This window comes from Amaranthus tricolor, chromosome 5 (assembly GCF_026212465.1).
Source record: "Amaranthus tricolor cultivar Red isolate AtriRed21 chromosome 5, ASM2621246v1, whole genome shotgun sequence".
In the NCBI taxonomy this organism is placed as follows: Eukaryota; Viridiplantae; Streptophyta; class Magnoliopsida; order Caryophyllales; family Amaranthaceae; genus Amaranthus; species Amaranthus tricolor.
In genome coordinates, this window is record NC_080051.1 from 11,974,202 (window position 1) to 12,000,091 (window position 25,890).

Here is a 25,890-nt window from a genome sequence, read left to right on the forward strand (position 1 = left end):
CCAAACATAAATAGACGTATATACTATTCCGTAAAGTTAAAGTACAACATATATTGGAACAGCTAGTCTCTTTAGAGACCATCTCTTTAAAAGACGTATCTCAAATCCAGCTCATTAAAGATTAATACCTACTTATCATATTTTTAATGCTTACTTATTGTATTCTTAATGCCTACTTTCAATATCTTAAATGTCTACTTACATTATTTTTAATGTCTAGTTACAATATTTTAAAAAATACGTATGGATCGGCCCAAATTGATAGTCTCTTAAAGAGACCGTCTTTCACAAAAATTTTCGTTATTGGAAATAATGTGTGATTCTTTCATAAGTACATGTATACTAATTTTAAGTTGGTTATACAATCTAAAACTTTAGAAACTTGACAAAACCGAAATTTAGCTAACTGGCAATGATACCGAACAGACCATAAATGATTACATTGGATTAAATAAAATGCTCCTAAGTCATTCTTCCCCGACTACTCTTATTCTATGCGGTAGTACCTCAAAAGCCATGTAATTTGCCATTTCCTGGAAACTCCAACTTGGTGTTACCGCAAGTGATATCACCCGTACTAATCAGTAATTAAAAGGGATGTTTTTGATCAAGTAAATAGATCCTGAAGGTCGAGAATATCAGCAAGGACACCGGCTGCTGTGGTGTCGTTGCCAGCTCCAGCACCTTGGATGACCAATGGCTGTTTGCTGTAACACCTGCTATACACCTCCAACTGCATTTGATATCAAAGCTTTTAATGGTTAGGGCCAGGGGTATACAAGCGCCCCTACTGGCATACTAAAAGCTTGAAAGGAGCATAAACATTTTCCATTCAATAACAAATCATAAAACACAAATAAGATTAAAAAATGCTTAGAGATGGCGCTTGGCCACAGAAGCATGACATGACTATTACGGAAGGGGCCAGGGCTAGCCAGTTAGGGGTGAAGCAAAATGACCTAACCAGTAACCAGCAGAAGGCATTACTCCTGATGACAATTTTAATTCAGTTTGACAGTTTGGTTCCATTATTGATGTACATATCAGTGTAACATAATTCGTCAACTAAATCGATTTTTGAATTCGTGATTCGCTCAAAAGTACATAAAATTAGCCCAAAACCGACCATCATTCTTATTTTTTCCATTCGATTCACAAGTATATTCGCGAAACAGGTGACACTAGTACATATGATAACATTTGACCTTGTAAACTGCATATGGTAATCATTCAAAACTCTAAACTGCAAGGTTTTGTCTAATAAACCTACAAACCAACAATAGAAAAATCTTGACAATGGTGTCACACACTCGAGGGGGGAATGTTGAAGAAAGAAAATGCGACTATTCTGTGCAAGCCAACAGCGGAATAAGCGGTTAAGCTTGTTGTAGAGCATCATTTGAATTGTAATTTGAAAAGAATATAAGATACTATTTTTTTTAAAAACACGATTCTTATAAAAGGCAATTCTTGAAACATTTCTAGAAAAGATCACTTATAGACAAGTCCAAGACAAAACAAGACGAGAGTTTTCGGGCTATAACCTATAAAAGCTGCACATTTATAGACAAGGGCCAATCGGTCAAGCATGTTGAAGACGTAAGATCACTTACCACATTGTCACTTCCTCTCAGTCTTCCCAAGGCGGAGTTTTTGGGAAGTTCCTGAACTCCAACTTCACACCTACAAAGAGTAATATAGTAGTATCAACACATGTTTAGTCTCAGTTCTCTGTATAAATCTCAAGTTCAGAAGCATCAGTTTCAAGGCATTGAAGGTTTCAAAAAAAAGGCCAGGAATAAAAAGAAAGTACAATAATACCTAGAGCCCTCAATCACACAGACATAACGAAGCACATTCCCACGAATAGAAGCTTTATCAACTCTTTCTGCAAGATGGTCGTCAAGTTGTGGAACACCATTAGCGAGAAATTCTTCCACGCTCATTGAATTAGGTCCCATTTCAGCAGGATATAAACTTTCAACCTATACAACATAGGAAAATTAGGAGCTCTATCAAGCCTTGGACAAAGACATAATTATGAAGATTTCATAAAACTAATTTGAGAAAAACCTTAATGCTGTCCAATTCAATTCGTTGTCCGAGAAGTCGTGCGATAATTAAAGCCTGCGTTCAATCCATCAAAAATAGCTTTCAGATGAAAGAAAGGTCACAAACTTATACAAAAAAAGTATAGAAATCATTGGCTAATTATGCTACGTGACAGCACATACACACCTTTCTTGCAACATCCATTCCACCCAAGTCATCACGAGGATCTGTAATAATAAGAATGAAATCAATCAGCATAAATATCAATACAAGTGATCAAAATGCAACAACCATGAATCTTCATTCTGGAAAGTAAACTATTATTGTCTCTAGTCAATCACATAATGAAAGGTCTCCACCATACTCGTATAGATAATAACTTTGGGGATGAGATAGCTACCATGACCAAGATTAGTAAGAGCAAGAATTGGAGAAAGAAGATAATTATTGTTGGGTGGACAGAATGCATTTACATGAAATCAAAGTATCTATTCTTCGCGGAGAGGGTGTGTGTAAATACTTACGCATCAAGAGCGCGTAAAGACACTCTCATTAGGGCTGCGACGAGAGGTGGAGATCATTTTAGTAGTATTTTGCATGGGAGGTAGCTTCTGGTGGGGTGTGTGTATTGCCTACCCCTGCTGCCTTCTGCATTGTGGATGTGATAGGCTCTTGTGAGCTATGTTTTCTGGTCAGGGGGGCTCTTCTCTTGCGGATCAGTGGGCTGGTTGAGTGGTGAGGACTGGACAGGTTCTGGTGCTGCTAGTTCTGCCAGATCCAAGGTGCAACTGGTGGCCTGTCCTCCTACAGCAGGTCTATGTCGGTCACTGCTGCTGTCTTCATCAAGGGTAAGTTCTGTTTGCTGCAGACTGCTGATGAGAATACAGTTGGAGACTGCTTCTCTGAGGCTTGTTGATCATTTCTCGTGGCTGATCATCATAATGCTGTTCAGTGTTTTGGGCGTGGCTTCTGGCGGGGGCGTCTTTGCTGAGTTGGGTTGCACAGTCAGTGGAATAGGGTCTCAGCCAGCATTTGATGGTATGCTGGTCCAACTCTGTTTGTCCTAACCTATGCATCTGCTGATAGCAGTCCTCTTGTTTTGGGCTGATGGGTTCTTATTCTCTGCCCCTGAGCTGTTTGTTTCCATTTCTTGTTTGTTAGTTTTGTATATATTGTAGTTAGATTGGTGGAGTTGAACCTTGTGCTTGGTGCCTTTTGTAGTTATTTGGTAAGATTATTGTTTCTCTTAGGCAGGTTTGCTCTTTTGGCTGTATGGCATATGATAGGTTGTTTTGTTTCTCCTTGTGATGCCTTTTGTTTTGTTGGTAGAGTCATCGTACTTTTTGGGTCTCTTTTTGGGCTTTTGCCTTGTACTTTATTTGTTTTGGTTTTATAAAACTTTAACTTCCAAAATAAAAATTATTTCCTGAATTCTAACTAATGCCTTAGGTACTTTGTTAGAGCATGCACTATGGCACCATATCATAGCGAAATAATTGATTAAAAACAAAACTTTTTGGGATGAAAGGTCTATGGAAGTTAGAGGGTGTTTTCTCACTAAAAATCGAAATCAATAAGATAATTTATTAAAAAAATGCACGAAATAAAATAAATTTCAACTAATTTCCAAAAATAAGCGTGTAATTCCCTGCGGTTTGGGACTGTTCGCAGTTACTAACTGCGAACAACAGCTTCCTCCTTTCCCATTTTCCCCAATTTCAAAACCCTAGCTTAAACAACTTGACATTCCGCTTACAAAAACCACTATTAGACTAGCTTTAATCCATCAATTCTTACATTCCTCTTTCAATTTGGCACTTCAAATTTAGTCTAGGATACTTTAGCTTGCACAAAGGTAAACTTTTATGCGTTTTTTTGAGTATATATATCGTTTTTTAGAGTTTTGATGAAGTTTGGTTATTTTCTCCAATGTAGGTTACTAATTCTAAAATCAACACATCTTACTCATCTATAACTGTTCAACGTAATGTTTAATTGTTTTCATAGCTTTATGTTGTTTTTTTTTGAAGTATTGTTGTTGATGAGCATATTGAATTAGTTGAATTTTATGTACATTATATATTATTAGAAATTTTGATGTTATTATTAGAAATATCATTTATAAACTTATTAATTGATTTATTATTTGAATTTTATGTACATTATTTATTATTTAGGAATTTTGATGTTGTTATTAATTGATTTATTAGTTGAATTTTATGTGCATTATATATGTATGAACTTAGTTACATTATGGACTTTATTAATTTATAGACCAAAAAGATTATAATCAAATGAATATAATGTACTTGTATGGGCATGAAGTTGATTTTGTTTGTATTCATGTAGAAATGGCATCATTTCGCGTCACTATAGTATGTTTTTAGAGTGGATTTATTCGAGAAAGTAGAGGCAAAGTTCATTATGTTGGGGGAAGACGTAGGTTGCTTGCATGCAACTCGAACATGGATTTAAATCAGTTTAAACGTTTTATATGTTCTAAGATTGATTGGATCCCACTAGAAGTACCGTAAATATATGTTTTAAATATGACATGAGTGGAGAATTGCTAGCCTTTCCTGTTGAGGATGATGAGGCTATAGATGCTATGTGGGAGCATTCAAAGTCCACCTAAATTCCCTCTTTGGAGTTATACGTAGAAGAAGTACCCTTAGGGAATGTAGTTGCTTCTAATCCTACTCCTACCCCTATGCCTATATCAACTCAAGAAACTCAAAATCCTTTTGTTCCTTTCCCATCTTGTACTCTTTCTCAACCTCCTCCGAATCAAGTTCCAATTGATTCAGTGGTTAACTTAGGAGAAAGTGATGAGAAGGGACCTTGGGATGATGGAAATGAGAGTAATGAGCTCATTGACGATCCTTCTGAGGATGATGTGGATGTCGATGAGGATGCGCTAGCAAATGACATGACCCTAGGCAACATTCCTACAATCATTGCTCCTACACCTTATGCCCTATGTCCACCTCTAGATGAGTACGTGGAGGACAACTCTTGGAAGACGTGGGCTTGTATACCACTTACACCGAAGAAGGGGAGTTGGAGAAGGGTATGATGTTTAATAGTGTAAGCGGGGCTGTTCGTAGAGACTTAGGGCTACGCTCGATTCATATTCATCTTCATGGCGTATTGTTACGTACAAGGGTAAGCATGGGTCTTGTGTTTTGGGTAGTGACACTGTCTCGACTGGACACATTCACTTGACATCTTTTGTCATTAACAATGTCATTAGAAATTGTGTTGCTAAAGATCGTTTTGGTGTAGAAGTGAATTATAAGCGAGCATGGTGTGCTAAGCAACAAGCCTTGTTGTCCATAAATGGAACTTGGGAAGGTTCTTATTCACTTCTTCCACGCTTTTTAAAAGCTTTGCAACATTCTAACTCGGGCCTAGTAGTTGAGTGGTCTTTTAAGGAAGACAGGGTCATGGGGTCTTGGAGCTGCTGGATCCATCTCTTGTACTACTGTGTTCGCAGTGACTTTAGTTAATATTACTATTATGTAATTATGTATCTACATTTGTGTCATAAGTTTAATATTATATTTTGTAGTTGTATCTATATGTTATAGAGTATTATACTATTATAATACATATAGTATATTACCTGGAGTTACAGGTTCTCTGACCTTCACTCCCAAAACGACGACAACTATTGCGTTTCTTTCTTCCCTCATCTATTTCATTAGCAATCCTCTTAGACTTAGGCCTTCCTTTACCACGAATTTGATCGGGATTATGTCTAAGTTCAAAGCCCGTGTATTGAGGCCATGACCTCTTATCGATCATTGGCATAAAGCAATGTTCGTATGTACTTGCATAACTTTGAGAAGTATAGCACGGATCGACAAACCGCTCATATGAAAGGTGTCGTTTGATGCAAACAACAAGTATATGTGAACAAGGAAGGGGTATATCTCCAGTTTGTTACATGTGCACTTCCTTTGATTCAAGTCCACATGTCGAAATCTTACCCCCCTTAGGCAATCTTCTATTTTCCCTCCCAGTCTTAATTTCGAAAACACCTCTTCTATAGTCAAACGCGATTATCTCATGAAAATTTGTCTTCTTAGTGTTCCTATTGATAATGTTGGTGGCATGCAATGTGTACATGTATCCTCCAAGTAACCATGCACTAGCACGTTCACGTCTTTGAACAAAATAATCGTTTACCCGATAGAAGGTGAATTCAACAAGTGTTGTCAAAGGTAAGAAACGTACATCTTTCATCACATAGTTAAAAACTTCAGCTAAGTTCGTGTTAGTAACACCATACCTATGACCTCCATCATGACAACAACCACTTAGACATCTCACCCATGTCATCAATCCAGAAAATTGTCTCGTTTTGCAGCCCCAATTGCCTTCAAGCCATTCAGTACCTTAACTTGTTGTCCTTGCTCAGCAGTTCTACCAAACAACTTCTTCAGCTGAACATTACCCATAGCACGATTAAAGTTGCTAAGCAAGTGACGTAAGCAAAACCTATGATAGGCATAAGGTGATTGTCATTCCGGCTCTTCTATAGTTGCTAAAATACCCGCGAGTCTATCAGAAATAACGCATAAACTCATCCTCTGTGTGACATGCTCACGAATACAAGCCGTGAACCACGACCATGCACCTATGCACTCCTTCTCAACCAAGACAAACGCCAATGGAAAGATTCCCTTATCACCATCTTGGGCAATGGCAGTCAATAAGGTATGACGATACTTACCATACAAGTGTGTGCCGTCAATGGCGATAAGAGGTTTACAGTGATTGAAGCCCTCAATGCAAGGTTTAAAAGCCCAAAAGACACGTTGGAAGGTTCTAACATTAGGTCGCACATATACACCCACGCCATTATCTTCCTTAAAAGACCACTCAACTACTAGGCCGGAGTTAGAATGTTGCAAAGCTTTTAAAAAGCGTGGAAGAAGTGAGTAAGAACCTTCCCAAGTTCCATATATGGACAACAAGGCTTGTTGCTTAGCACACCACGCTCGCTTATAATTCACTTCTACACCAAAACGATCTTTAACCATCTGCCGTACGACAGATACCTTAATGGATGGGTCTTAGCAACACAATTTCTAATGACATTGTTAATGACAGAAGATGTCAAGTGAATGTGTCCAGCCGAGACAGTGTCACTACCCAAAACACAAGACCCATGCTTACCCTTGTACGTAACAATACACCATGAAGATGAAAATGAATCGAGCGTAGCCCTAAGTCTCCACGAACAGCCCTGCTTACACTTCATGGTAAGGACAGTTTGGTCTCAGGTCTCCGTTCTATACTCCACATTTCTACGAATATGATACACTCTAAAAGCTTCCAACAACGCTTCCTTACTATTAAACATCATACCCTTCTCCAACTCCCTTTCTTCGGTGTAAGTGTTATACAAGCCCACGTCCTCCAAGTGTTGTCCTCTACGTACTCATCTAGAGGTGGACATAGGGCATAAGGTGTAGGAGCAATGATTGTAGGAATGTTGCCTAGGGTCATGTCATTTGCTAGCGCATCCTTATCGACATCCACATCATCCTTAAAAAGATCGTCAATGAGCTCATTACTCTCATTTCCATCATCCCAAGGTCCCTTCTCATCACTTTCTCCTAAGTTAACCACTGAATCAATTGGAACTTGATTCGGAGGGGGTTGAGAAAGAGTACAAGATGGGGAAGGAACAAAAGGATTTTGAGTTTCTTGAGTTGATATAGGCATAGGGGTAGGAGTAGGATTAGAAGCAACTATATTCCCTAAGGGTACTTCTTCTACGTATAACTCCAAAGAGGGAATTTGGGTGGACTTTGAATGCTCCCACATAGCATCTATAGCCTCATCATCCTCAACAGGAAAGGCTAGCAATTCTCCACTCATGTCATATTCAAAGCATATATTTACGGTACTTCTAGTGGGATCCAATCAATCTTAGAACATATAAAACGTTTAAACTGATTCAAATCCATGTTCGAGTTACATGTAAGCAACCTACGTCTTCCCCAAACATAATGAACTTTGCCACTACTTTCTCGAATAGAACCATTCCAAAAACATACTATAGTGACGCGAAATGATGCCATTTCTACATGAATACAAACAAAATCAACATCATCATCAACTTCATGCCCATACAAGTACATTACATTCATTTGATTATAATCTTTTTGGTCTATAAATTAATATAAAGTCCATAAAGTAACTTAGTTCATACATATATAATGTATATAAAATTCAACTAATAAATCAATTAATAACAACATCAAAATTTCTAACAATATATAATGTACATAAAATTCAAATAATAAATCAATTAATAAGTTCATAAATGATATTTCTAATAACAACATCAAAATTTCTAATAATATATAATATACATAAAATTCAACTAATTGAATATGCTCATCAACAACAATACTTCAAAAAACAACATAAAGCTATGAAAACAATTAAACATTACGTTGAACAGTTATGGATGATTAAGAAGAGTGTTGATTTTAGAACTAGTAACCTACATTTGAGAAAATAACCAAACTTCATCAAAACCCTAAAAAACGATATATATACTCAAAAAAACGCATAAAAGTTTACCTTTGTGCAAGCTAAAGTATCCCAGACTAAATTTGAAGTGCCAAATTGAAAGAGGAATGTAAGAATTGATGGATTGAAGCTAGTCTAATAGTGGTTTTTGTAAGGGGAATGTCGAGTTGTTTAAGCTAGGGTTTTGAAATTGGGGAAAATGGGAAAGAAGGGAGTTGCTGGTGTAATTATGGGCGATGTTGTTCGCAGTTAGTAACTGCGAACAGGGTCAAACAAGTCAACACCTGTCGCGGTTAATAACTACGAACAGCTCCTTTGCTTTAACCTGTTCGCATTTAGTAACTGCGAACAGCCCCAAACCAAAGGTTTGGGAATTACACGCTTATTTTTGGAAATAAGTTGAAACTTATCTTATTTCGTGCATTTTATTGATAAATTATATTATTGATTTCAATTTTTCGTTTTCTCACTACCTAAACTCTATAATAGATCAGTTGGACCCGTTACCTAAACTAGATAGTATGGACACTTCGAATCTGTCCACTAACTCCCAAAACACCAAGTCCTCATTATTATTATCCAAAAAGCTAAACAATTATTACAAGGGTGGCTCTATATATAGCCTAAGCCCCCAAAAGACAATTAAAAGAGAACAACTATTTTAATTACAAAGTACTAGGACTAATTAATATGAAATGTCGATAATGCCCTTGGACCCTTTGACCCGAGTCATGAAATTACCGACCGCCTGAAGTTCCACCTTGCCCTCAAGGGGGATAAAAAATAATTGGTCCTTCCACACTAACTCTATCCTATGTTTGTGCAGCTCTCGGATCAAAGTCTTTATGGGTACAGTGAGCTTGGGCAACTTGTATCGTCAAAAACAGGAGCACCACAGTGCAAGCCCAATGAATCAAATCGAGTACAGTGAAAGCTTCTTTGTCACTATTCCTCCTATTGAAAATAAGAAACTTGTCACTCTTCCTTCAATTGAAAATGAGAAAGGCATCTGAAACCCAGCAATAATTTCCAGGCCCACTAATTCGTCAGTGATGTCAGCCATAGGCTGCCCTACTTTTCCTTTTCTCTTTCCCAAGTAAAACCCTAAATACCTAAGCTTCTCCATTGTTCCTCTTCTCTCTCCTTTGATTTCAGATTCTTCAAAGATGATGGCCTCAAGTGTCAGCCGCTTCCTGCCGGTCAGCAGCCATACTTTCCCCACAAAATTTTCCGTCGCCTATGCCGCCCAAGATACGCTGCCTCCAACCTTATTTTCTCCCTCACTGCTCAGTTCTTCATATTCCACAATCGAGCGCCCTGCTACCACTCCAGCCTGTGCCGCCGCCGCCTCTTCCTCTATTACCACCTCTATTTCTCCAACTGACTTCTCTCTCCTCTGCTCCCCATGACTACCGTTCTTGGTTGTTCTTCCATGTCTTCGTGACTGTCCTAAAAGCTTCTTCGCGACGATGCCGTCATCAGAATTTCCACCTTCCTTCATACCATGAACCAGTGGATTATGAGCATACTTATTCTGTCGCTGTCTCATCTTTACTGTGTTTTCGGTGTTCCGGCTACTCAAGCCCGGTCCTCCCCCGGATCCATTGCATACTTGACCTAGCTTTCCCACTGTATGAACCTCACCAATCTTCTTTCTCTTCTTGCGGTTTCTCTTATATGGGCATTTCCAGTCCTTTATCATCGCTTGTCTCCATGCGCCGCCACTCTCGGTTCTCCATTTTCTTTCTTTGCCTTGTTTGCTCTGCACCCCTTTTTTCTTCTTCCTTCTTTCCCCGACTTTTTTTTATCCCAACTTTCCCTTTCTTCTTCATTTTCTTTATTTCTCACTTTCTTCTCTTTTTCTTTCTTTCTTGATGTTCTTTTGTTTTTTTTTTGTCTGCTGAAACCCTAATTTCTTCCATATTCTGATTTTTCTAATTGAGACTTGGCCATTGCCGTTGAGGATTCTCACACTTTTATCCCTAGTATTTTCTTCACATTTGGGAACCAGTTCTTTACATTCTTGAAACATGTTCTTCACATTTTCTTTCATACTCCTATATTCTTCAACGCCTTCCCTTATATGTTTGTGCAAGGCTATAGTTAACTGGTTATATTGCTTCAAAATTTTCAAATAGTCAGTCTCCCATATTATGCCGTCGCCGGCGAGTCTCCGGTCACCGGAATCGTACCGCTCAGACACCATTGTAATAGATCAGTCGGAACTGTTACCAAAACTAGATAGTAGACACTTCGAGTATGTCCACTAACTCCCGAAAGACCAATTCCTCATTATTATTATTATCCAAAAAGCTAAACAATTATTACAAGGGTGGCTCTATATATAGCCTAAGCTCCCAAAAGACAATTAAAAGAGAACAACTATTCTAATTACAAAGTACTAGGACTAATTAATATGAAATGTTGATAATGCCCTTGGACCCTTTGACCCGAGTCATGATATACTCCTACAATTTACCATAACAAACCATATACATGTGGCATAGCCATAGCAATAGTATGGTATGGTGGCCAAAACTCTATATCCCGCGCATGATGTTCGTGCAAGTCCAGCCATATCATGGTCGAGAATGGTAGTTTAGCCGTTAACACACCAATCTGGCCACATGCAACCTCAAGCATGTTCCTTTTTTACTAGTTATAGATAAACCATACCAACCCATGTCTCATGCCAATCATTTCAAAATACAGTCCAACAAGAGTCTTGCGCTAGACTAGTCAGCGTGTTAGCATGACTTACCAAAGTCAAGATGGTATTCTAATCTTGTAATAAGCATAGTTCTTATGTCACAGTGAAAAGTGAAGAACTAGATTAAACAGATGTTTCCACCACCTATACTTTTATGTACTAGCTTCATCTGTACTCATTAACAATTCTAGAAGGCATAATTCCCCAAAGACGCATCTGAGCTGATCTTTCTTTATGTATTGTTCTCATCACAAACAGAAACGAGAGATAATTAAAGTCTACATTTATAAACAGTTCCATGGGACAAAATAAATTATCATCTGATTGATGTGATAGCTAAACCATGCTGGGATAAGTGTAGGGCCGTTAGCACAGCATTAAGAAATTTAAGAAATGTGATGTTCCACGGAAGAAACGAATAACTACACACCTGGTTCAGTGTAACCAAGTGTTTTCGCAGTTCTCACGACTTCGCTAAGTGGTTTCCCATCTTCTAATTCACTCATAACATACCCCAATGTACCTGTACGAAAAAGACAAGATTGACTTGAAATCTTTTGGCACAGACTGCTCTAACGTAGGTCTACAGAAAATTTAAGCACGACAAAAAGAAACTGCAGAGTAGCAGTGTGGCACAACAAAATACCACTCAAGCTGCCTACAATACGATCGATGGTGTCCCCAGATGAAATCAAGCGGTTAATGGACACTATGACTGGAAGACCAGCACCAACCTACCACAAACACAGGACCCTCATAAAGACACATTGCAAGCATAATATAGATTTAGAACTGAAATAACAATAGTCATTTAAAGCACTAATGTAAGATTTATCGAAGACTTCCATGTAATAAATACAATGATGGAACAATATCAAGGTATACCAATTCAATGAATCAACACAAGGACGTGATGAACCGGCAAGAGATAAATGATGTAAGCAATAAACTGGCTAACAAGACTGGGGAATAAAGCAAATATTACCAACCACTGGAACTCAGAAGTTTTAGAGTTTCTACCATATACATAAATATAAGTGTGATGCATATTTTAAGAAAAGAGGAAGGGAAAGAAAGGGGCCCAACTATTTTTTTTTTTTAAATTTTACTTAAACATATATTCAGTCACTTTCCATATACTATGACCAAAGTGCTTTTCCTTAGCATATTCCGAGCTTTTAACTAAATCATGTGTTTAAACAACTTTTTGAGGCAAGAAGTATAGACCTAACACCGCTATTACGTAAATACAAATGTTATTAAGGTAACTTTTAAACCAGAAAGGGAGGATGGACAAAGCTTGCAGAAAAAGAAGAGCAAGACCACATGCTTTGATATACAAGAAACTGTAACACGAGGGGATTGGTCAGATAAACTCAAATATTCAGACTGCACATGCCATTCTCCATACAAAAAATCACTTGAAGGTAAAAGTAATAGAACATACAGTTGATTCGTGTCGAAGACGACGTGGGTGTAACACCAACTTATCATAATCCTCCTGCATTCAACAGAGCATCTCATTAGATTGCAGTAGCCAGCCATGAAGTACTGAAATTTCAACTTTGACTTATAAAAATGAAGTGCTCTAAATGCAGAATACCAAAAAATTGAAAGAGTAAGTTGATTAATGGAAATTGTTTTTGGAACACGGCACCCTTGAATCGTGGAGGAAATTATCGGGTTGTTTTTTTCCTATTAAGAGTATATTAGAATATCCATATGCTACATATGTAGTAGGACAAATAAAGCTGACGGGTCCCAAATGCATTGCTCTATTTTGTAAGGTTGTGTTGTTTGTACAGTTAAGGGACCCAAAAGCATGGGATGAAAGCATGCACTTACCATATGGATAAGTGACATCCATGCGGATTATTTACACAAATCTATTAAGAAATGATTCAAAATATTTCTCTCTATACATGGACAAATAAAAAGGTTGATCAAACTCTATTTTGTTTTGATTTTCTAATCTTTCTGAAACACATTCATTTAGATTACTTGCTTGTATTCAGTTTTTAATGTGATTGTTTGTATCTCATTATGAATTTCTACATCATAACTAAGTACATTTGCCGAATATATCACATAAAGAAAAAATCCCTTACACCTAGATACAATTATCTGTTTCCAAGCGACTTAAGTGTTGCAAACTAATCTTCAAGTTTTGTTCATTTGATGTTCATCAAGCAAGAAGCCCATTGCCATACACAAAGAAAAACTACAAACACAATCTTGTATTTTATAGTATACTTATTTACATTATTTTTGTAGTATTCTTTTGTGATAATTTTCTTAGCATGGAAAGCGTTAAGGATCTCACATCTAGCTTTATCAAGTTGGAAAAGTTCTTGGGTATGAAATTTAAAATGCGGCAAAAGAAGTTGATTTTATAGACTTCCCTCAACATTGTATATATCATAAGCACTTCAAAATTGGAAGAAAAGGAGGATGAAACCTTGGAGGAAACAAAAAGCGGAACAAATGGAAAAATGATGATTTCATTTGTCGTGGGTACATTCTTAATGGTATGAATGATTCTCTCTTTGAAATTTATTAATTTGAGGAGTCCATTAAGGAACTTTAGGAAAGTTTAGTGACCAAGTACAACGCCGAAGATGCTAGTTCTAGAAAGTTCATTAAACTCACTTAAACAATTATAAAGTCATGGACAACCGACCCACAATGGATCAATTCCATGAACTTCAAAAGATATTTACTGACATGAAAGTACGTAACATATATATGGATGAAATATTTGTTGTGTCTAGCATTATAGACAAGTTACTAAACACGTGTACGAATGTGGAAACCTCAAACTCATGTAAAAGATTTGAACAACCAAGGTCATCTTTCTACAAGCAAAGAAAATCCTACTAAAGGATGAAATTTTTCTTAGTGATCGATTCTAGAAGCTCAAACGTACATATTTGAAGCCGTAAGATGCATCATATCTTGAACTAGTTTGTTTAAGTGTGTGATTTGGAATATTAGTGTGTTCTAATCTTTTAAAGCTTGATTAGTATCTAACTCCAAGTGCGTGTATCATGTTATATGTGTGATGTAGTGATGCCTTATGTTATTTATGCAAGTGTGATTAATTGGTTACTCTTATTTAATTTGCTTACCTATTTATTTCCATTAAGTAATATCGAATCGTATGATGTTATAGTATGATTTTTTATTAAAGATACATGTTTATTGTGTTTGATTTTGATGAAAAATTTATATGCAAATTAAATCTTCTTGTCAATGATCATTAACAAGTTTTCATATTCAATATGAAATAAAGCAAGTGGGTATAAGCATATTACAAATTTGAGCTAAAGAAATGAATAAAGGTGTAAAAAACCTCAACCCATGATGACCCGATGACATGTTATTTTTAGACAACATATATAAACTATTCAACCCGCCTTTATCGGGTTGTCATGGACCGAATTTTGTGACCTAATAAGACTCTTAATCTTCAAAATATCGATGATTTCTCTCGGCTCTTTGCTTCAAATGTGAAAAAAGTATTATAGATTGTTGGTATGTGGCTCCCCAAGTACTCTAGATGAATTAAAATATCACTATATTGAAACCCGCTGAAGGCTTCCCTTTGTATAATACGGGCAACACAAATGACATCCTTTTTGATTCCTCACATCCTAATAATATGTATTTCATTTCATCTTCATTTCATCAAACGGTCTTGAACGCTCTTATTACAATATGTTTATAGTGGTATTAGCTATAATTTATAAGTTGTAATCAAAATACAATTACACATGAATTAAAATGTTACAAAATAAATATAAATAAATCATGATTAATTAGGTACCTATTGCCCCGACCTGAATTATTCGGATACCAGGATAATCCAGGTTGGGACATGGGCTATCAAATTAGATACCCGTGTATCTGGGTTACTGGGTTACTGGGTTATCAGGTACGCGAGATTTCGGGTATGCAATTATACATTTGATGATCAAATTTTAGCCTAAGTGATTATTTCTTACTCTATGAAATTAGTTGAATTAGTAAGATTACCTTCATCAATTTTATGAGGATTTTTAAGACGTAATCTACTATCAAGTTCATTAGTTTTTTAATTAATATTTTCACATTGTTACCATAATCATTCATTATATAGATTAACAAGTTATTAAGTCAATAAAACTAAATATTCATGTTCATTATGCACTATACCATAAGAAACTTGTATTCTTTGGTTTTGTATATTGATTTGTCTATATCATGTCTATATTATTATTGGATTTAATTATATAGACTAACAAGTTATTAAGTCAATAAAATAAAATACTTTAGATGGTAAAAATATATTATTTTATCGAATAATAAATTTGATGGAGAAGAACTAGAGACCATAAACACTAAAAAATATTTAAAAAAAAGTTAGTCGAAAAATATGGGGATCATAACTAATAGAAATATGATTTTATAAAGTTAGTGGGAGACATGTGGGGACCATAAATTTTTATAAAATGTTAAAATGAAGTTACAAGAAGATATGTGGGGACCATAAGCGTTATTAAAATATTAAAATGAGGATGAACAAGGTTATTTTTGTCCAAAATTTATGATATAAATTGAAAGGTTCTTTATGGGAACAACAAATGAAACATCCCAAAATGGTAAATGAAAACTTCTTTAAGGAACGGAGGGAGTATCTTAATTTTAGTCGTAAAACAACTAGAATTAATTCCTCTTTCTTTTCTAGATTCAAATTCACAACAAATCTAAAATAATTCCCTTCCACATAGGGGTGTGCATAAGAATCCTATCAGAATTATGTGTTTTAACAAGTGCACCCGAGGCGTGCCTAGGCATGAGGCTGTAAGAGGCGACCACTTAAACGCCTCCTTGAGTCTAGGTGCAGTGCGATACAAGATGCTCTTCACAAGCGTGCCTTTTTGCGCCTCGCGCACCTCGTGTATGTCAGACGTCATTTTTGATAAATAACATGTCCTTGCCTAATATTTTTGAAAATAACCCCCAATTCTTAGATGTATATTGAACGACAAAAAGAAAAAATATGCCCCATTTCTTGCCCTAAAGCAAATATAAAATATAGAGTGAGAAACGAAAGACAAAAATAACCTTGACATGCTGCCATCTTCACTGGTTGACATATTATTTTGTATTGGATTTAAGTGTTTGTTTAAGTGTGTCACAAAACATTTCAAGCACCAGCAAACATTGTTTTCTTTGTTTACCTTTGTCTTTGTTTTAGTTTTTATTTATTTTGTTAACTCAAGACTATGTTATCGACTTAGTGTATGAATTTTTGTGCTAAAGTAGTGTTTAGCTTAATTATATGTTATTATAATATTCATGTTGTTTTATCTTTTAAGTGTTAAATATGTTATAAAATTAATTTTAGAGCTTTTTAGCAAAATTGTTGCCTCACATAGAAACAGCATACGCCTTTGCCTTGTCCCTTGCATCTCAAAAAAAGGACCTTTTGCACCTTGTTGCACCTCATGCCTCTTAAAACTAAGTTTGGAATTCGATTTCAACAACTGAATAATTCAAACTAGAGAATTCTGATCGGACATCAAATTTTTTTAGATTTTAAAATAGCATACATTAAAAGGTAAAAATCTGAAATATAGCTTGAGTTAAACCTTTAAATTTTAATCATGAAGATGCTAATATTTACAGTTTTCAACTATAACTAAGTTGCATAACTTATCAGTTTTTAGTTAACTTTGGCTTTTAAACATCCAACCATATGGCGAAAATGAATTTTTACAAATTATAAAAATAATTTTGATTAAAGAAATAAAAAGAATTGGACATAAATGTTTGTGTATAAAATTGTGAAAAAAATCAAAAAATACAAAATCTCAAAATATAAAAATAAAAAAAAATGAATCTGGTTTCGGATATCTAGTGTACTTTAATTGGAACCATATCACAATTTTCATTATATGGAAAACCAGATACCCGAATATTCGGATTGGACATGATCTAGTTTCTGGTTTTGAACACCCCTACTTCTACATGCCATCCCCGTCTTCATTGAAAATATGTCTTTTCTTTCTTTTCCCATTTTATCTTAGCAAACTTCTATGGTAATTAAGCTACATTTGATTTCTTGTTCTATCTCACGCCAACCTTCCCTTACCACAAAATTATATATTTTCTTCTCTTAGCCCATATCGATTGGGATTTTGCTTTTCTATCTTTGCCTAAGTTCAAAATAAAGCAAAATGAATTTAATCTTCCCTTAACTCGAAAATTCATCCAACAAATTAAGATTATCGAATCCATAACTTGATAATTTTTATCATACATTCCATGGCAAAGCTTTCACAACCATTATTGAAAGCGCACATGGCGCAAAACAATAAAGTGTAAACTTTAGCATACAAAGCCCTAGCACTTGTGCTACAATGTGTGGGACAATAAAGCTTATGGAAAAGTAATTAAGTGCTTAGCATTACAAAGCATGAATGAAATGATGAAACGAACAAAAGGGAAACGCCCCGAGTTGTGAACTTTCAAGCACAAGGGCGTTCGCTCGAGCTCATGATGTGCTCATTCGATCATTTTTCTCCAGAGGCAGCAAGTCATTCTTAGCACCCTTTTTGTAAAGCATTGCTCTATTTAGTATTGTTTTATATTTAACTCATCAATTAAGGGGCACAAAATCATGATGAAAGGATGTATTTACATACACTATAAATAAGTGACATTCATAAGGATTATTTACATTGTACACTAATCTATTAAGGAATTATTCTTACTTTATCTCTGTACACATGAAATAAAGAACTTGATCAAACTCTTTGTTTTGTTTTCGGATTTTGTAATCTTTCTAAGACACATAGACATTTAGATTACTCACTTTGTACTTGTGATTTTTTGTATCTCATCGTGAATTTTTACATCATAACCCAAGTACCTTTATGGGAGAAATATCACAAAAGGAAAGTTTATGTATAACTACAATCAATTATCAGGTTATCGAGCGACTTAATTGTTAAAAACTAATCTTCGAATTTGTCCATTTGATGTTGATCAAGGAAGTGGTCCATTTCCATACAAAGGAGACAGCAAACATAACCTTGCATTTTGTGGTATACTTATTAGCATTATTATTTGTAACAGTTATTCAGAAAATGGTTGTTTCTTGGTCATTGTTGGCCGGTTCATTTGGCTTGTTTGACAAGTTAAAAAGTTGCATGTTTTTATTGGCTTTTAAACTAATTGAATAACCCAACTGTTTATAGAGATGTTAAGTAGATTATGGTATTTGTTATTGTTGTTTGTTAGAGAAAATGTGGGTCAACAAAGCATAAGTCAGTGAAAAAGTTACTCGTCTACTTTCTCATTTGGCTTAAAGCCATCTAGCTAAAAGACATTTTGTCCGACAAGTTTGTTGGTTATGTGACCAACTAACAAACCAAAATAAAAAATTTGGACAAATAAAGATTTCACCACATAACAGTCAAAAAGTTAAAACATTAAAGGAGGTAAAAGGAAATGTATAAATATCAGGCAATTATAATAGAATACAATCCCATACATAACATGTAAAATGTAGGGGGAAAGAGGAATGCAAAACAAAAAGAAAATAAATAAACAATGTGGCTATGTATTACCTATGACAACAATTATTTGAATTTTATGAATCAGAGAAGACAGAAAACAGTCACATTACCAGTGAAGATGTCAGAGGCTTCTTATTTGCCAGTACAATGCACCCACCCAAACCAACCACTTGCTGTAATATACCAATAGTGTCTGAAGTAGCAGAGCAATCTACAACAACTAATCCTGTCAAGCCAAGAATGAAAATCCTGAGAATTGAGGGTCTATGAGAAGCTATATATGTGCTAAACAATCGATGAGATTTTATACATAAATAAATAGCATAATGCAAAGATATGAATTTGATCATGCTCGCGAAGCGGCTTTTACTTTTGTCTTGACTTATACGGTAAGCTTAAAAATATTTACAATATAGTCGCTATACGGTAATGCAGAGGGTAATTGAAAATATGATTAAGAGCCGAGTAACAAGATCACTACTTATTTTGGTTCATACAATATACACATCCATGTTCCTAGACAGCAGAAACCCATTAATTCAAAATACCATACAGGGTAAACCTCCACTCATAAATCAGAGGTTTCCCTCTTTTCAATTTGTTGGAGAGGGCAAGTATTGGTATGCTACACAATATATATGAAATGATGTTGAAGTTGTTATATCTAATACAGATGGCCCCTAGGAAGCTTGCACTTTTCATTTTACCCCAAGCACCCATGTAAAAAAAATTTTCATAAAATAGTTGAGTTAAATACTTGGACACATCAATATTGTTGAGACTGTATACATTTAGACACATAAGTGAGTTAGATTAATATATGATGTGAACAACATGGCCTTGTTTATTTGGCTAAAAGTGAGCGTATGAGCTGCAAGTTCAAAGATTCATATTTTGTCAAATTACTTTAAATATTTTAAGTTAATTTGAATTTATTAATATTATTGTAAAATGTTAAAATTTTGTATTTAAGTATTTACTACTAATAATAATTGTAAAAGAAAAAAAAATCAAGCTTATCTTTTTCTTAACTAATTGAAAGGTAAAGTTACTAATATTATTAACACTACTTAAGAACCTAGCAACTAAGAAGTCATAAGGACGAGTATACCAGGAAAGCTTTTGTTGCACTTAATTTTGTTGGCATCTACCATTCAACCCATGTGAGTATTAGCCTATTATGCTAAGATTATGAAGGTCACCTCTCACCCTTATATCATCCTTATCTAAATCAAACAATAGGCAATCATCTCAAGTAAACAAACCCAGCAGCTTCTGTGCAATTAACGCCCAAAAGATCAGCCATTGAATCACACTCAATACAACAATTCACTCTTGCCTCTTCATCTCTCAACTAATCAACTAGCGTAAGGTCTTCACCTTCATCCTACACTACCATTTTTATTTCTTAACTATTCTGTTAAAGATTCCTAATTTTATATGCTAATTGAATGTTAATAGTGGGAGAAGTTTCAAATGAAACTGAAGGCCGTAACGACACCTTCTTCAGTTCTTTGAGTCGTTATTCTATATAAACCATGGTATACATTTCCAACCAAAAACCTTCTTCTAAAATATGTGTATTAACATGTTTAAGGGAAGCTTAATTAAACTGAAATATATGATTAAAACCACGTGTAAATGATCATCTTCCACTATTAATAAGTATTATTTAATGTCTTAATTGTGTTTTAAATTTACGGGGCTATTACACCTTGTAAAAATTATGCATTTTGAGGCATTAAACCATTAGAAATTAATTCATACAACTCACTTGAATCCTTATGTAAGTGGTATTGTTATACTAGATGCAAGGTGAAAAACACTTATCCAAGGTGATGTCTTTTTGTTTGTACCTGAAAGTTCATTCAAGTAACTAACTTTCCTAAATACACTACTTCAACTAAACACAGTAATTATATATCTTATAACCAACAAAACTACAATGAACTTACATGCATTGTGAACAAGCAGTTTAGATTTTGGAACCTCTATATATCGGAGCAGATATATCCACTTTTTAATATACATTTATTACAGATTACTTGTTTCTCGATTCCCTTTTTACTATCCTATACATAACTTATAACCATTACAGAAATGAATGCTGTAACATAAACATACCAGAGCTACACCATTGAACACTCCAAAAACAACCAATCACATCTCTCCATATAACGACCATCAAGTCCTTAACTGGTATGCATCAACCTTAGACCCCGTATGGTACTTGATCATATAAAAATTAATAAAATAGTAATGGGAATTAAGTTTAGTGTTCAATTGCAAGATATGTCATTTCTATGGTAATAAAGCTTTCATCATCAAATATTTGTTTTCCTTCAGAAGTTTCTATTATCATCTAAAACCACTCTTTCAAGTGGTAATAAATACAAATAAATTTGTAAAAAGAATATGATGAGTAGAACAAGCATGATCACAACCTTTCAAGTTATGTTCTTAGCTAAATTACTTTAAATTTTTAATACTATTTCCACCATTAATTTCAACAGCCAAACGGGTCGTTACTTTTGAAAGAATAGAGATTGAGTAGCAGCAAACCTGTGGATCGAACCAAATGCTTTGCAATCTCAGTAATATTAGCAATAGTCTCAGAATTGGAAAATACTTGGTAGTCACCTACATTTTAACAAACCCACAAAAAATTACTCATACACTATATAACAAAAAAAATTGCATAGTTATTATGAAACAAACTGAATAAACAAAGAATTAAAAATGTAATCTTTTTCACTCACCAAGAGATGAGAGAGAAGAAAGAGAAAAGCCATCAGATTTAAGTTGACAAATTTGATTGATTGAATGATCATCAAGCTCAGTAGTGAAAATATCAGGTACAGAAAGCAAAGATTTGCTGTCAGCAACACCAACCACTCTCAATCTTACTCCCTACAACATACAAAATTTTAAAAAAATAAATCAAATTGGAGAAGAGGGTTTGAATTTAAATCATTAAATAAGAAAACCCATCAATTTAAACCCAAAATAAATCGAATTGAAATTGAAATTGAAGACGAAGATGAAGAGGGAAGAACATGCATGATTTTGTGCATGGATGACTCTGCAAGATACAATGTGTTGAAGAAGTTGTCTGCCAACACCTCCGCATCCCATTAATATTACTGGAATGCTCTTCATTTTACTCTCTGTTTTATTGAAGATTGAGGATTGAAGATTGAAGATTGAAGATGGATGGATTCTCTGAAGTTTGGAAGTTGGAATGTTGGGGTTCTGCAGCGTATTGAATGAGGAGGCTATTCACGGGTGTTTCATGTTTAGAGGTGTTCAACGGGGCAATGGGTCAAGGATCGGGTCAATTTTAACGGATCATTAATCGAGCGGGTTATTAATGGGAAAATTTGAAGTTCTTAAGCAAAAACAAAATAAATTAATTAAATAAATTAAGTTTTAAAAATTTCCAAAAGTAAGCGCGAAAATTCCAAACTTATAGTTTGGAGCTGTTCGTAGTTAGTAACTGCGAACAGCCATAAAAAGACAAAATAGTTGTTCGCAGTTAGTAACTGCGAACAGCTATTTTGTCTTTTATGGCTGTTCGCAGTTACTAACTGCGAATAGCCCCGATCCACAAATACGCATATCAGTTTCATTTTTTCACATTTTTACCCATTTCTCAAAACCCTAACTTCATTCGACATTCTCCCTCTAAAACCATTGATTCAATCCATCAATTCTTGCATTCCTCTTTCAATTTGACACTATAAAATTAGTGTGGGATACTCTAGCTTGCTCAAAGGTAAACATTTTTGTGTTTTTTTGGTGTATATGTAGTTGTTTATGGTTTTAACCCAATTTGCTTATTATTTCAAATGTAGGTTACTAGTTGTTAAATCAAGACTATTCTTAATCATCCATAAGTATTGAAGGTAATTTTCAATTGTTTTGATAGCTTTGTGTTGTTTTTTGAATTAATGTTTGTGAATTAGTGGAATTCAATGTTGATAATATTATTAGAAATGTTGATGTTGATGTTGGTATTAGAAATATTATTTATGAATTGATTTATTATTTGGATTTTATGTGTATTATATATGTATGCACTTAGTTATATTTTGGATTTTAATAATTTTTAGACCAAAAAAGATTATAATCAAATGAATGTAATGTAATTGTATGGGCATGAGTTGATGTTGATGTTGATTTTCTTTGTATTAATGTAGAAAATGGCATCATTTCGCGTGACTATAGTATGTTTTTGGAATGGTTGTATTCGAGAAAGTAGTGGCTGTATTCGAGAAAGTAGTGGCAAAGTTTATTATGTTGGGGGAAGACGTAAGTTGTTTGCTTGCAATTCGAACATGGATTTGAACCACTTTAAACGTTTTATATCTTCTAAGATTGGTTTGGACCCTACTAGAAGTACCGTAAATATAAGCTTTAAATATGACATGAGTGGAGAATTGCTTGCCTTTCCTGTTGAGGATGATGAGGCTATAGATGCTATGTGGGAGCATTCAAAGTCCACCCAAATTCCCTCTTTAGAGTTATACGTAGAAGAAGTACCATTAGGGAATGTAGTTGCTTCTAATCCTACTCCTACCCCTATGCCTATATTAACTCAGGAAACTGTAAATCCCGTCGTTTCTTCCGCATCTTGTAATTTTTCTCAACCCCCTACGAATCAAGTTTCAATTGATTCAATGGTTAACTTAGGAGAAATTGCTGAGATGGGACCTTGGGATGATGGAAATGAGAATAATGAGCTCATTGACGATCCCTCTGAGGACGATGTGGATGTCGATGAGGATGCGCTAGCAAATGACATGACCCTAGGCAACATTTCTACAATCATTCCTCCTACACCTTATGCCCTATGTCCACCTCTAGACGAGTATGAGGAGGACAACTCCTGGAGGACTTGGGTTTGTGATACCACTTACACCGAAGAAGGAGAGTTTGAGAAGGGTATGATATTTGATAGCAAGGAATCGTTGTTGGAAGCTATCAGAGTGTATCATATTCGCAGAAATGTGGAGTACAGAACGGAGACCTCGAACCAAACTGTCCTTACCTTGAAGTGCAAGAGGGGTTGTTCGTGGAAACTTAGGGCTACGTTTGATTCTTATTTATCTTCATGGCGTATTGTTACCTATAAGGGTAAGCATGGTTCTTGTGTATTGGGTAGTGACACTGTTTCGGCTGGACACATTCACCTGACATCTTCTGTCATTAACAATGTTATTAGAAATTGTGTTGCTAAAGACCCATCCATTAAGGTATCTTTCGTACAGCAGATGGTCAAAGATCGTTTTGGTGTGGATGTGAATTATAAGAGAGCGTGGTGTGCAAAGCAACAAGCGTTGTTGTCATTTACGGGACTTGGGAAGGTTCTTACTCACTCCTTCCACGCTTTTTAGAAGCTTTGCAACATTCCAACCCGAAGTTAGTACTTGAGTGGTATTTTAAGGAGGACAATGACACGGGTGTATATGTTAGACCTAATATTAGGACCTTCCAACGTGTCCTTTGGGCCTTTAAACCTTGCATTGAAGGCTTCAATTATTGTAAACCTCTTATCGCCATTGACGGCACACACCTGTATGGTAAATATCGTCATACCTTATTGACTGCCATTGCCCAAGATGGTGATAAGATAATCTTTCCATTGGCCTTTGCCTTGGTAGAAAAGGAGAATATAAGTGCATGGTCCTGGTTCATGGCTTGTATTCGTAAGCATGTCACACAGAGGATGGGTTTATGCGTTATTTCTGATAGACACGCTGGTATTTTAGCAACCATGGATGAGCCGGAGTGGCAACCACCTAATGCTTATCATAGGTTTTGCTTACGCCATTTGCTTAGCAACTTTAATCGTGCTATAGGTAATGTGCAGTTGAAGAAGTTGTTTGGTAAAACAGCTGAGCAAAGACAACAAGTTAAGGTAATGAATGGTTTAAAGGCAATTGCGACTGCAAAACGAGAGACAATTTTCTGGATTGATGACGTCGGTGATATGTCTAAGTGGTCGTTGTGTCATGATTACAGAAGTGGTGTATTCGAAGTTAAGACTGGGAGGGGTACTAGAGGATCGTCCAAGGGGGGTAAGATTCAACATGTTGACTTGAATCAAATGAAGTGCACATGTAACAAACTTGAGATATACCACCTTCCTTGTTCACACATACTTGCTGTTTGCATCAAACGACACCTTTCATATGTGAGGTTCGTGGATCCATGCTACACATCTCAAAGTTATGCAAGTACATACGAACATTACTTCATGCCAATGATCGATAAGAGGTCATGGCCGCAATACACGGACTTTGAACTTAGACACGATTCCGATCAAATTCGGGGTAAAGGGAGGCCTAAGTCTAGGAGAATTGCCAACGAAATGGATGAGGGTGGACCAAAACGATCTAATTGTCGTCGTTGTGGGAGCGAAGGTCACAACACTAGAACCTGTAACTCAAGGTAATATGTTATATATATAATACTAGAATGATAATCTGCAACTAAAGGTAATATGTTATATATATTTTATACTATTACATAATAGTAATATTAATTAAAGCTACTGCGAACACAACAGTAGAGGAGATGGATCCAGCAGCTCCAGAACCCCTAGATCCTAGTGTCTTGACCATGCAGCATCAGCACAGGAGTACTCCTCTTTGGGATACCCAAGTTAGGTGTACGATAGTTGTAATTTACATTTTACTAATCCTAACATATAGGTAACTTATTTATATTTCAATCTTCATAGGTGTCTGATGCGGAAATGCTGGGCACCAGGCATCCAGATTCCGTTCCATGGGTGATCGATGATAGGATCATCCCATACTTAGAGCTAACGAGGTTATACGACTTTCACCTCGTCGCATATGGCAGAGTTGACCGTGCCATTATCACAGCACTGGTCGAGAGATGGCGTCAGGAGACGCATACATTTCATCTCCCTTTAGGTGAGGCTACCATCACATTGCTTGATGTAGCCTTACTAACGTGGCTTCCCATCGAGGGACATGTCGT

The 25,890-nt window shown here is 35.6% G+C and overlaps 1 protein-coding gene across 1 annotated transcript; it reads right to left on the reverse strand.

The window, feature by feature from the left end:
- Window positions 1-92: 92 nt before the first annotated feature.
- On the reverse strand, window positions 93-22,185 carry LOC130814224 (uncharacterized). Its single transcript, XM_057680304.1, has 12 exons — window positions 21,940-22,185; window positions 21,639-21,789; window positions 21,442-21,519; window positions 18,990-19,105; window positions 12,762-12,815; window positions 11,961-12,048; window positions 11,745-11,837; window positions 2,239-2,279; window positions 2,074-2,127; window positions 1,822-1,985; window positions 1,614-1,683; window positions 93-733 (listed from the first exon to the last, which is right to left on the reverse strand). Exons 1-12 carry the CDS (start codon window positions 22,036-22,038, stop codon window positions 608-610), a joined length of 1,134 nt encoding a protein of 377 aa, XP_057536287.1. The 5' UTR covers window positions 22,039-22,185; the 3' UTR covers window positions 93-607.
- Window positions 22,186-25,890: the final 3,705 nt, after the last annotated feature.

Bases quoted from the DNA above. Each gene is read 5' to 3' on its own strand.
- LOC130814224 (XM_057680304.1), bottom strand. From the start codon at position 22,038: ATGAAGAGCATTCCAGTAATATTAATGGGATGCGGAGGTGTTGGCAGA. The intron at 21,790-21,939 runs GCATGTTCTTCC...TGTATGTTGTAG, and splicing joins TCATCCATGCACAAAATCAT to GGAGTAAGATTGAGAGTGGT. The intron at 21,520-21,638 runs GTGAGTGAAAAA...GTTAAAATGTAG, and splicing joins TTCTTCTCTCTCATCTCTTG to GTGACTACCAAGTATTTTCC.